Source organism: Podarcis liolepis (genome assembly GCF_965112155.1).
Source record: "Podarcis liolepis genome assembly, chromosome: 8".
NCBI lineage: Eukaryota > Metazoa > Chordata > Lepidosauria > Squamata > Lacertidae > Podarcis > Podarcis liolepis.
The window spans coordinates 49951639-49965544 of NC_139560.1; the positions used below are offsets into that span (position 1 = coordinate 49951639).

Sequence of the window (13906 nt, forward strand, 5' to 3'; positions counted from 1 at the left end):
TTATTTTACTTTTTACTAATATTAACATTTCTGAATGACTCTGCTACCCTTTCTTCCTTGAATAATATCAGTTTGTTGTTAAATGCATTTTGGATGTCAACAATACACAAAAACATCTATGGAATCAGACCACTGCCAAAAAGCAGTCACCCATAGTTGCATGACAATAACAACAACCCTGGATGGTTATCCCATTCAAGGAATAGCAGTGTTCTGGTGTCTCTAATGTGTGAGCACTGATACAATACTTCAGAGATGCTGTTAATGAATTCTGGCTGGTGTGAGAATTTGCTCTGGCTTGCTCTGGATTTTCATCATTATTCTATATGCTTGTCTCTGGGACCCTTGATACTATATTGTGATGTCATAGTTTTGCCATTGATTTTTCACCTTTGCCTAGCATTTTTCTACCTAATAAGACATGGCAGGAGCAGTCCTTAACAGTTCGTCAGGTGCTTCCCAAGAATGAAGTCTTAATTTGCTTCTGCTCCTAACTGGTTACTGGTACATACCTATATACCCAGGATTGATCTGGCCTCTGAGGAAACTATGTAGGCCCAATAGCTCTGACTGCCTTCTGATCCAAGGATAAACTCTGTTTTCAAGTTCGCTCACATGGTCAGCTGGTGATGAGACCTGTTGCTTTCCCTACACAACAAAAAAACAACAACCAGTTACATACTAAAACTTACAAGCAGACATTTATTTCAATCCTTTAACAGTGTCAATAGATGTTTAAAACCTAACAAAGTATTTTATTTATATTGCAGAAGATCAGAGTTATATTAGTAGCTTATTTTTTTATTTTTCATGTTAAATTTCACATGAAGCTGGAGTAAGGGCAGCAGAGATTTTGCAGTGCAAACTGCACGTCTTTAAATGCTGCCAGCACAGAGATTACAAAAGTGCCTTTACTCTCCTTTCTCAATGCAATATATTATGTTGAGCAAATGATATGTAATGTAATCCCATGTTTTGCACACACTGTTTAACAAATGGGCCTTGAGATAGATTGATTTTTTTTCAACGTGGGCGGCCTGTGGGGTGGGCTCTGGATGAACAGAGGCCATACTGACCTCTTTACATTCTCAGCATTCATATGTTCTTAAATCATGGGTATGGTAACATAGCTAACAGTTTTAATTTGTGTGTAACAAATGGTTTGCTCACTAAGGGAAAAGTTTCAAAAATAAATCACATGCATCTATGTGACAATTCCACTCTGTATGAAGTTTTGCCACACTCTTTGTGTCGTCTGCTGAAAGGCCATGTTTATACATGGTCAACACAGAGCAGTCTTGTTTGAGAGAGGGACTGTGCGGTAGGGGCATGGTATTACTACTGTGTTTTTACAATACCATATACTTCTTCTTGTAATTGGCTGCTGGAGCTGTAGAGCTATAGCTTCTGTTGCCCTGTTTATCCTTATTCTAGTTGGGATTGTCCGGAATTGAACCATTCCCTCTGTGGGTAGAATCTAAGCAAATAAAACGTCAAGAGGCCTCAGAGTAGTAGGCTGAATTGGGCTGTTCATGGTGCCAGATACATATGAGCTAGTGATGATTAGTTAGATCATAGGTCACTATGGTGCCCATGAAGGCTTCCCATGGTGACCTTGGGCAAGACTTTGGCTTTATTATTTTTATTTTTTAAGTAAGTCTCTAAGCCCATTGAAAGAGAATAATGAGACAAAATGTGCAGCTGCCTTCTCAGTGATTTCTGTGCAATGATAGCAGCATGGCTACCTTTTATATATTTCCTCCATTAGTTGTGGTGGGCTAGTGGAGATTGCTTAGACCAGTCTCTTTCCCACCATCTAAGTTTCTTTCTTGACAGGCCGTGACAGACTCTGCCAGCTAATATAAATGCTCCAAAGAAAAACCCTACACAGAATGTTAACATATTTCCTGAAAAGCAGGAAAAGGCTTAACAAAACAGATCTCATGACAAACAAATTGGGGAAGTACTGCAGTAGTGTTTTTCCAGAGCAGTAAGTAGAATTTTCCATTTCTTCTTCTTAATATCATACATAGGCTGCTTGGAATTAGGTGACTGTGTCTTGGGTACTGAACAAATTTACCACTGAACTTTTTTTCTGTACTGTACAAGTGCACCATCAATTTGCCTCCATTTCTTCATTATGTATACCTCGGTCTTCAGTGTTTAAATTACATCTTACAAAGCCTGTAGTGCACATCCTTATGTCTTAAGACTATGATCTTATTGAAATTAAGGGTGTCAACCAGTATATTTTTCAGTGCTTGTCCTTCCCTAATCATATGAAGTTTAAAAAAGGCATTCATATTAGAGTAGAGATCGTCTGAGACATCAATTCAAAGTTAAGTTTCATTGACTTAAAAATTCACTTTGAAATAGGTAGGACTTCAACACTGATTCTCCTCTCTCCCAAATTTGAGTAATCTTTCTGCCAGCCAAATACAAAACTGTTGCTTCCAGCTCTTCTCACAATACTCTCCTAGACGAAGCTGTTTCGGGCCCACCCTAGCAGGTGGGCATGACTTGGATTCCAGCTGCTTGGAATAGTGTCCATTGCACTTAGACCATACCAAAGTATAAAGTAAGGGCCATTTCACATAGCAGCATGACTCATAATTTTTTTTATGATGTGGACACTTGTCCACTAGAAACAGAGCAGCCAGGAGCTTTTTCTTAGTAACTGAGTCTAAAATCCCATATCACTGGCTATGTGCGGTAATTTCTATAGCATTAGTAGCAATAACTCAGGTGGGATGAGGACAAAGATTTACATCCATTAAAAACCACTTATGCCAATAACTCCCTGGTGCTTTGGGACATAATGAAATTTGGGCTAAACATGCAAGAGAAAACAAGGTCTCTCTCTTGAGGATAGCTTATTAGGTAAAGGTAAAGGTACCCCTGACCATTAGGTCCAGTCGTGACCGACTCTGGGGTTGCGGCGCTCATCTCGCTCTATGGGCCGAGGGAGCCAGCGTACAGCTTCCGGGTCATGTGGCCAGCATGACTAAGCCGCTTCTTGCGAACCAGAGCAGCGCACGGAAACGCCGTTTATCTTCCCGCCAGAGTGGTACCTATTTATCTACTTGCACTTTGACATGCTTTCGAACTGCTAGGTTGGCAGGAGCTGGGACCAAGCGAGAGCTCACCCCATCGCGGGGATTCGAACCACCGACCTTCTGAATCAGAAGGACCTTCTGATCAGCAAGCCCTAGGCTCCGTGGCCTAACCCACAGCGCCACCTGTGTCCCTTATTAGGTATTAATAATATTATTAATTAATTAATGCTTATTAGGGGTAGCCAAATGTTCTTAGACTCCAACTCCCATCAACCCCAGCTAGCATAGAGAACAGCCAAGGGTGAGAATTCAAAAATACCTGAAGGCCGGTATTTGGCTAATCACTGCTTTACAGTGGCATCATCCATAAGAGACAACGCCAGAGAGCAATAGTGTTGTTGTGTTTAGAAGAAACAAACATCTAGCCAGTCCCAGCAACAATTAATTATCAAATATCCTATCTGCCTGATTTTTATTGATTCTCCTGTTCATTTTCCCACTGCTCTGTCTGTGGACTTTATAACTCCCTTATAAAGGCTCTTAGGCCTGGAAAGCAGGGTCACACAGGTGAAACCAGTCACCCTCTGTTGGCAGCCATAGAATTTCTCTCCCCCTCCAGCTCTTCCTTTGGAAACAATTCCTTTCTGAAGGCTCTCAACCTTCACAGTTGTTGTTCTGGCAGCACCTTCCATACAAAAGGTACTAGGCCACACAGTGGGGCCACACAGGTAAAGTCAACCCTAATGGCAACCACAGAGTTTCTCTCCCCTCACAGCAAAAGTTTACCAAATTTTGATTGCTTGATTACTCTTCCTTTTCGCCTTCAGGAGCACCAAGGGGCTAATTTAAATAAAAAAATATTAATACAGTAAATACAGTAATCAAACTAGCTATACATAACAACACTTTAAAAATTGCTCACAAAAGACACATAGAAGCAAGAGCAAGCACCAACTATATCACAACAGCCTAAATCCAAAAAGTCTACGGTGAGAGTTTTGAATAGATCTGTCACCCAGGGCCAGCTCCTGGTCTGAGAGCAAAGTGCCCTCTGATAGGCCCTCACCTCTCTTGACAGGCTCTGGGACAATGGGCTGCAGTAACAACAGCAGTGAGTGGCTACGTCTAGCTGCTGTTTGAATTTCCCACAATGCCCCAGATTGAAGCTACATCAGGAGCATAGACAGACATGAAAACTGCAGCTAGACCCAGCCTTCTTGTACTGTTTAATGCACTGGGTTGGAAAATTAATTTTAAACCGAGGGGTAGTGGGACTTAGGGCAGAGGTCAGTGATGAGCTATTCCAGGGCACCGAGGCCCAATAGTTGCCTAAGGGTGCCAGATGCTAACTTCCAACTTTGGTTCTTCCAGCAATGTCCCTTGAGAGACAATTTCATAAACAAGGTGCCCCCCCAAAATATATATATACCAATATTGCTTAGAATGGTGGTGGCACCTGAAGAAAGGGAATGGGGTGATGGGGAATAGATGCATTACAGATTATTTGGAAGTACTTAATCCAGGTTGAGAGACTTCACAATTGTCCTTTTTCAGGATTTATACTAGTGACCTTAGATGTTGATTCCTGAATTTATATTAATCTGTTCCTCCTCAGTTTGGATTTTCAGGAACCATTAATGAAGCCCTGTCAATTATTTGGAGACAGCATGATACAGCTAGTGGCCTTTGGCTTGGCATAAGTCTTACAAAAGTTAGAGGATAATAACGCATGAGGCAACTTAAAAACACAGAGACTTGCAGTCTGCTCAAAATGTTGAAGTGCTTTGAAAGAATGGAGTGAAATGTCATTCATATATAGACACAGTCCCAGAGAAGGCTGGGCAGGGGGGCAGAGCCAGTTGCTGCTGCATTTTTCCCTTCCTCCTCATTCTTCTGTGAAGTTGCAGAGTGAGCAGAGCAGGGAGGGTGAATCACAGACCGGGAGCCAATAAAACGTTAACTGAGGCAAGGACATTGTGCATAGCTGAACTCTACAAAGTAGAGTCAGGAAGAGAGAAAGAGAGAAGCAGAAGCAGAAACAGAAGCAGACTGATCAGGAGCTTGTAAAATATCAGCATGAGGGAAATAGTTCATATCCAGGCAGGCCAGTGTGGAAACCAAATTGGAACCAAGGTAAGGGGAATTATTATTATTACTAAGTTGTATTTAGCACCTGGTGGTTCCAGTTGTAAATCCTCGTGGTACAGTAGGATTTTCTGTTTTGTGCTATTGGGACCCTCTTTCTTCACACACCCACCTGCAAAATAAGATACTTTTGGAAAAGTATGTTTAATTCATTAGTGCCTTAAGAATTTAGGAAGAAAGTGATAAACAATTTTTTTCTCCTAAGAGTTTCACTTGTTTTGGGGAGAAGTTTCTTGTTCTGTAGCAAACTCGGATTCTAATTTTGTGCGTGCTCACATAGGCTACAGAGTGGAAAACCACCAAAACGGGAACTAAATAGCTCATCTCTTCCACGTTGACCATAAAAGGTTCTGGGGAAAAACAGAAACCAAGGGAGAAAAAAAACCCTGAGGCAGCAGCGGGGTGGGGGTGAGGGGAATTAACCCAAGCTAGAATCCATGCTGCTGGAGATTTTATCCGTTTTCTCTGTGGTTTGAAATCTTGATGTGAATCTGCCTAGCTTTTGACCTTATCCCCCCCCCCCCACAACCCTCCCTATATTTTCTCTGCTGTTCAAGCCTAGAGCAGGGAGGGGCTCAGAGGAGCAGCCTTCAAACATGCCAAGAATTCGGCAGCTGTTGCTTCAACACATGCCTCAGAGGCCTGTTCTGTCCCTGCCAAGGATGGGTGGGTTTCGATGACTTGCAATTTGTGGCAGAGATAAAGAATAAGGAAAACACGCATACACAGAGTGTGTTTTTTTGGGGGGGGGAGCTATGATGATGACCATCTTCTCAGAGAGTTTGTCTCACTTTTCTTTTCCTTTTCCGCTCAAAAGTTTTGGGAAGTGATCAGTGATGAACATGGTATCGACCCAGCTGGAGGCTACGTTGGTGACTCACCGTTGCAGCTGGAGAGGATCAATGTCTACTACAATGAATCATCCTGTAAGTGTACCATTGTTGTCCAAGGGCTAAGCATAATGTGATCTCCTTATGGGAGGAGAAGCAATGAAGAAAGCAAAGAGGTTGCTCAGTTTCCTCCATGTACTTCATTAAGCGTGTGTGTATGTGTTGTTCAACCTCAACTGTTACAGTTCTATGCTCACTGCTTACTTTGTTGGCAATAAGAGGGAGTTAACTTAGAAAGAGTGTGTGAACTACAGCTCCCAGCATCCCCAGCAAGCTTTACCAATGGCCAGGGATGATCGGAACTGTATTCATTAACATCTGGCAGGCCAGAGGTTTCCCACACATGGCACAGAAACACAAAAAATTGGTACTTGGACACATAATTCAACGTATTTTATTTCAAAATTTGAAAAGAAACTTTAAAAACAAATGGAAGATTTGCAAAGATTGACTTGAAAGTTCTTTGAGCAAACTGGAGTGGAATCCCATAAAGAATAGGAGGAAAGGGTAACTAGATTTTTAGTGGGCCGGAGGACAGTCTCAGTGTGCTGTACTGTACTGCACTCCCCTCCCCACCAAAGTAGAATAAAAGATATGCTAATTTCGTGGCTTTTTATTTTCTTGCACAGAGTAGAAACACAAGCAGCTTAAGGTGACATCAGTTTCACCATGATCCTCCCTTTGCTAGCTGTATGCTGAAGGGCTGACCTCATTGCTTTGTATTTGTGCCCAGAGTATTGCAGTCTTCTGTTTTGAAGAGACCTTCAGGTTCCGCATTCATGGGAAAGCTTTCCCCTGTCCCACAGAAACCTGTGTAGATTATCTGGTTCTAAGTCTCGCTGTAGATAGTTAATTTGTAAAGAGAGAAGAGCCCATTACTTAAAACACTTTGCTTCCCACTTCGGTCCCAGATATGAAGGATGAGGTGATTAGTCACTCAAGGTGCTTTCAGATTGGTGGTGTTTAGTACTATAGTTCACTGTTCTTCTGCTGAATCCTACATGTGGAATTGCTAACGACTTTCTACACATTGGAGGATATGGTGCTCTGAGTGGTCTATCTAGCTGTGTTCCATCTACACTACTGGGCATAACATAACTGCGTGGGTGGGGTGAATGGAAAGTTCAATTGAGCATGTCATTTTAGCAGCATGGCTTTTAAAAATAAAAATGTGAAATTCTTCAGTATACAGTAACATTGTTTAATTCACGCACACTTGTGCAACTAACTTAGCAGAACATGCTTCTGAAATGGCGTTGACAGGAAAGGCAGCATTTTAAAAAACTAACTTCTTAATTTGCACGAAAACACTTCTTTCATATAAGCACTGATGCTGCTGACTATAAAGCTTAATAGTGAAGATGTGCTAAAGTATAGATGCATATCAGGCTCAAGTGCCTGATATGTGCACACTGCACGTGTCAAACGTAGACCTCTTTTTAAAATAATACAGAATCATAACACTAGGGCAATCTACACCTGCAGATATTGCGGTACTGCTCTGTTTTATGTTTTTTAAAGTAGGTTTTCGATATTTGACAAATGGTGGAAGAACTATGGGGAAAACACAGGACAATGATTTCATGATAACATCACACAGATGCCCTGTAAAAAGCAACAAAAACTAATGAATTTACTATGGTGTAAGCCTTAACCGACTATAGTTCATTTTGTAAGATGCATCCATTGGCAGGTATAGAAACAAAGAACTGTAGAGGAAAATAACAGCAGCAGTGAGGTTAGAAATAAAAGAAATGCAAAAAATCCAGAGTAAATGCCTGGTGTGGAAGCACCTTCTCATATAAAATGAAAGATCTTTTCCACATGTATATAACCAGAACTTAAATCTTCTTCACTTTCCAAAGGATAAGCCTTGGTACTGAACATCTGAGCCCTTGCTCAATTTAAAGACTGCTTGTTACAAGGGTTATAGTGAGGAAATGATCCTGTTCATCTCCAACCTTTAACTTAACGAGTTCCAAGCACTTTTGCCTTTTGATTCAGGAAAGTTCATGGAGGACAAAGTTTGCAGCACCAGCTAAGCCGTGATTCACTAACAGCAGTTCCCTAAATGCCAGGAACCATTGTCCCAGCCCAATAGCATAAAATCCTGCCATTCTTTACAAATACGAGCATGTTAAGCGTTTGTTCTGGATGCATTCCAGACTGGGTGGTTCATTCTCTTTCGACTAAAGACTTCCAACACTTTTGGTTGGGTTGGCCTGCCACCTCCCCTCCTTCCATTTCTGGCTGATCCGTGCTACATAGTGCCTGTTATATTTATCTGTTCTAATCCCACCGCAGTTCGCAGCATTGTTAGCAGATAGGAAGGGAGAAAGCAACTTTCCAGTCATGGTGGGGCCTGGTATAAGAGATAACAGTGGGGCTATCCCTCCTCTTTACATCTGCAGTGGTACCTCTGGTTAAGAACTTAATTTGTTCCAGAGGTCCGTTCTTAACCTGAAACTGTTCTTAACCTGAGGATACCACTTTAGCTAATGGGGCCGTCCGCTGCCACCGCGCCGCTGCTGCGCAATTTCTGTTCTCATCCTGAAGCAAAGTTCTTAACCCGAGGTACTATTTCTGGGTTAGCGGCATCTATAACCTAAAGCGTCTGTAACCCGAGGTACCACTGTAGTTGTTTAAAAGAGTCACAGAAACTCAGCTATGCTTGCTAGAGTAACTTTAGGGGTTGACATAAGTAGGGAAGCAAAGGGCTAATACAGGCAAGGGAAACCCTTGACCCGCCCTTCGCCCCGTGGATATGACTGAACTATAGCTCCTTATTTGCCTTAGCAAGCATAGACAGTGGCCAGGGATAAGGGGAGTTGTAGTCCAGCAATATCTAGAGGGCTACTGATTCTTCATCACTTCTCTGTAGTGTGACTCCCAACCATATATATTCGGGAACAAGCCCCATTGAACACAGTGGGATATACTTCCAAGTACTGCCCATTGCTAATGGAAGCATGATAGTGTTTTCCTGTTCCCATATGTACAATTTTCTACCTAGCAGAACAAAATTAATTACTTTTAATGTTGTTTTCCTAACAAATGTATTTATAATGGCTTCAGTTACCCCTGACTATTGGCTATTCTGGTTGAGCCGATTGGAGTAGGAATCCCACAACATCTGTAGGGCCAGTGGATCCCCATCCCTGCCTCAGGATATGTTTACAACCAGTGTCCTTTATTACATGTCCTTTCATTTCAGTTTTTAATTTGTTGTCCCAGTACTAATCTCCATGTTTCCTCTGCATGTGTACTTCTTCCTCTCTAGATTGTGGGCTCATGTTTTCTATTGTTTTGTTTCAAAAATAGCACCAGCTTGTACAGTTATATTCAGGTACCTATAAACTTGCTAAGAACTTTAATATGATATGCAAACAAGGGATTACGGGTGGGGTGTGTGTGTGAAGAAAGTGATCCAGGGGCTTGTAAAGTTGCTGCATTGTACAGAATGTAAAGAGCATCCTCTGTCACCAAAACAACTAAGCAAATTTCATGTGGTGAATGTAAACAAGATCAGCTGGTAATAAAGACTTTGACAATAAAGGAAAAGGGTCATGCCAATGGTCACAATAAGGGACATTATGTTATATTTCCCCAAACATTTGTGGGGAAGTAGAGGTATACATTAAACTGATCTACTAGAAACACAGTGATAAATAATTATATTTATGTATGTGTACGCCATAAAGATGTGGCAAGCAATTGTAATAAATTAAATCCCAAAGCAAGATGCATTTCATTTTTCTTATAGCTCAGAAATATGTGCCCAGAGCAATCTTGGTGGACTTGGAGCCTGGAACCATGGACAGTGTGCGGTCTGGTCCATTTGGACAACTCTTTCGGCCTGATAATTTCATCTTTGGTATGTATATGATTGTCTGTTACAAATGCTGGCTAAACTTATCAAGTAGATTATGTTGGAGTTTGGAGTATATATTGCAGCAAACTGCAGAAATAAATAGAAACCTATTACTCCTGGCAAACGAACCGTTCTGGGTACAAGCTCATATGGCCTTTATGGAGCCATGAGGTTAACAAAAAGGTCTAATACTGACTGATGGGAGGGGGGAGAGGAAGCAAGTAAAGCCTGAGGAAAACAATCTGTAGGTGGTGACTTAAGAAGGAATAAGCAAGGGAAGACTATGTTGCCTTTCTGTCTCTCATCCCCATTGGGTCAGGTAACCTATTGCAAGCACTGCTGCTTTCCTTCTAACAGATGATGAAAACAAGAAGGAAAACGTAAATTGGGGTGGGAAAACTGTGACTTCTCAGATGTTGTTGAACTCATCATTCCTGCTTCATTGGCCATGCTGGTTTAGGCTGATGGGAATTAAAGCCCCAAAACATCTGGAGTGTCACAGTTCCCCATTCTGAGGTAACCCTTGTTTACAGGCAGTTTGGGCCAATGTCTTTCTCTAAGTCAGAAAAGGGCACGTCACCCACAAGTTATAGGCAGATTGCCAGTGCATTTCTATGTGACTTTACTGAAATCTTTTACAAAAATGAAGTAGTGGGCTCTAAATTGTAAATTTAGAGAGTCATATGTGTCGGTCTTTAAAAAGTGCAAGGAGAGGAGAATGAGGGATGCACAGACTAAGTTTATCTGTGATTGGAAAATAAGTGGTCCAGTTAAAGTGTGGGTCTATGAGGTATTCTCTTTTGTAAATAATATTTTTTTATTAAAAATGTCTGTATAAATAATTACAGATTTATGGAGTGCTTTTGGACATGCTGAAAGCAACACCTTGGTTTTAAATGTAGTCATACCTCATGTTGTGTCTGCTTCAGTTTATGTGTTTTCATGTTGCATCCTGCGGCAACCTGGAAGTGCTGGAACGGGTTACTTCTGGGTTTCACTGCTTGCACATGCGCAGAAGGCTAAATCGGGCCCTGTGCGTGCGCAGACGCGGCGCTTTGGCTTGCGTCAGTTCCGTGTTACGAATGGGCCTCTGGAATGGATCCTGTCCATAACACGAGGTTCCACTGTAGTCAAAACAGTGCAGCATTTTATGTTACTTCTGTCGTGCCATCATGCCACTATGTACTTGAGGAACATGTGGAATGTTTTGGACATTTTGGACACATTTGGCAGTTGAATGAGCTCTCAGTGTAACTCTATTTAAAGGTTTCTCACAAAGTCTATGCTTAAATGCATACAGTGGATAAATAGGAATATTTTGAAGTTCCTTATTATTTCATGAGTTGTAAACCTATTTACCTCTTCCCCTTTTGTTGTGTTACCTCAGGACAAACAGGAGCTGGAAATAACTGGGCCAAAGGACATTATACGGAAGGAGCAGAGCTGGTAGATTCAGTGCTTGATATAGTAAGAAAAGAATGTGAACACTGTGATTGCTTGCAGGGATTTCAGCTCACTCATTCTCTTGGAGGAGGAACAGGTTCTGGGATGGGAACACTACTGATCAGCAAAATCCGAGAGGAATATCCTGATCGGATAATGAATACATTCAGTGTCATGCCATCTCCTAAAGTCTCTGACACTGTTGTGGAACCATATAACGCCACACTCTCAGTCCACCAACTGGTTGAAAATACAGACGAAACCTACTGTATTGATAACGAAGCCTTGTATGATATTTGCTTCCGCACTCTGAAGCTTACCACTCCAACATACGGAGATCTGAACCACTTGGTGTCCGCTACAATGAGCGGGGTAACGACATCGTTGCGTTTTCCTGGTCAGCTAAATGCAGATCTGCGTAAGCTGGCAGTGAATATGGTCCCATTCCCACGCCTACACTTCTTTATGCCAGGATTTGCTCCACTGACTGCCCGAGGGAGCCAACAATACCGGGCTCTCACAGTCCCGGAACTGACGCAACAGATGTTTGATGCCAAAAATATGATGGCAGCTTGCGACCCAAGACATGGACGGTATTTGACAGTAGCTACAGTCTTCCGAGGTCCCATGTCCATGAAAGAAGTTGATGAACAGATGCTGGCCATCCAGAACAAGAACAGCAGCTACTTTGTGGAATGGATCCCAAATAACGTCAAAGTGGCTGTTTGTGATATCGCACCCCGTGGCCTCAAGATGGCCTCTACCTTCATCGGCAACAGCACAGCTATCCAAGAGCTCTTCAAAAGAATCTCAGAGCAATTCTCAGCCATGTTCAGGAGAAAAGCTTTTCTTCACTGGTTTACAGGAGAAGGAATGGACGAGATGGAATTCACAGAAGCAGAGAGCAACATGAATGACCTCGTGTCCGAGTATCAGCAGTACCAAGAAGCTACAGCAAATGATGGAGAGGAAATTTTTGAAGACGAGGAGGAAGAAATTAATGAATGAAGTCTATCAAATGCTGTTCTAAAAATTATTAAGTCTGAATAGCTAGCTCTAGTTCTAATCTTTTCCAGGATAGTAAAGAATATAACAGACTTATTTTTCAGGACTATATTGTTTTCCTCAAACTGTGAATCAGAAAAATCACCTTAGGCTGCAATCTTAAGCACAGTTACTTGAAAGTGAGTGTTGATACCAGCAGGACTTGCATCATCAAAGTAAATGTGTTTTGCAGTGTTAGTGAGGCTTTTGAGTGCTATTCTGTACTAAGTATATAGTATTGAGTTGCTGGGAACAAACTCTGTTAATAAAAGGAATGGAAAAAATCTAATATTTCGTATATTAAATGCATATAAATGAATGCCCAAACATGGACATTTAAAGACTAAAAAACCCCCATCATTTCTTTACTAGTAGCTGGGATAATGTCAAGCCTCACACAATTTTATGATAGAATCCGTGTCCTTCACTGGGGTTGAAAAAGCTTTGCGTCTGCATCACACATTCTGTGTTGAATCAATAAGAAGTGTTCTACTTCTCCATTCATTTAAAATATTGAGTTGGCCCACACATAACTTTTCTCACTCCTGTGCCTTTCACAAGTACTGTCAGTTCACACAGGGTGATTCTGAACCAAAAGGCTGAACAAGTGCTCTGTGTGAATCAAGTGTGAGCCTTCCAAAACTTGCCAGAATCCTCTGCAGCAGAGGCAGGGGTTGTATGAGAGACTTATCATCACAGAAAGCTTGAGACCTCCATATTGACAAGCTAACAAACGTGATACTTTCCTGCCCTTTCATTATCATTCTCCATTTTTGTTTTGTTGACTATGTTGCCAAGATATACATGCAAATTTCCCCTTCCCTCTTAAGAGACTTAAGTATGCCTTGCAACATTCAAATTTACTTACAGCATCATGTTATTTCATGTCTGGATATTTCCTTCTCTTCAACATTCTCAAGCCTCATCCACTTCCCCCAACTACAGCAGCTGAGCAAACAAGCGTATGGACAGACCTCCCATTTGCTGAGCTTGTTCTCCAATTTGAAAATGTTTAAAACTTGGAAGTATAGTATGAACCTTAAAAATCCCACCTGCAGTGTCTGGAATTTCATAGCAAAATCCTATGCATGTCAACTCAAAAGCCCAACTGAGGTCAATAGAGACTTATTCCAGGCAGGAATGCCTAGACATGTAGGGTTCAGAACTTGCAGTAATACAGAGAAGTGTATGAAAAGTAAATTGAATATCTGGTTAGAATGCTCTGGTACAGCTGAGGGTTACTACATACATGTTTGCTGCTGCTCTTCAGAGAGATACTTCTGGGTTTTAGAAAATATAAGAAACGGAAAGCACAGCGGTGGCCTGTCACTAAGGGCAACTAGGACACTTCCTCATAAATATGCCTGCCTTCAGCTAGCTCTTACCTGCCTGCCTTCTTACTTAGCAACCAGTCAGGTGGCTCCTGCCTTTTACTGGTTCTGGGTCCAGCTACAGTT

At 41.7% G+C, this 13906-nt stretch overlaps 1 protein-coding gene across 1 annotated transcript; it reads left to right on the forward strand.

Moving 5' to 3' along the window:
• Positions 1-4935: 4935 nt before the first annotated feature.
• On the forward strand, positions 4936-12738 carry TUBB6 (tubulin beta 6 class V). Its single transcript, XM_083518765.1, has 4 exons — positions 4936-5189; positions 6019-6127; positions 9855-9965; positions 11350-12738. The coding sequence occupies exons 1-4, from the start codon at positions 5133-5135 to the stop codon at positions 12411-12413; spliced, it is 1341 nt and encodes a 446-aa protein (XP_083374891.1). The 5' UTR covers positions 4936-5132; the 3' UTR covers positions 12414-12738.
• Positions 12739-13906: the final 1168 nt, after the last annotated feature.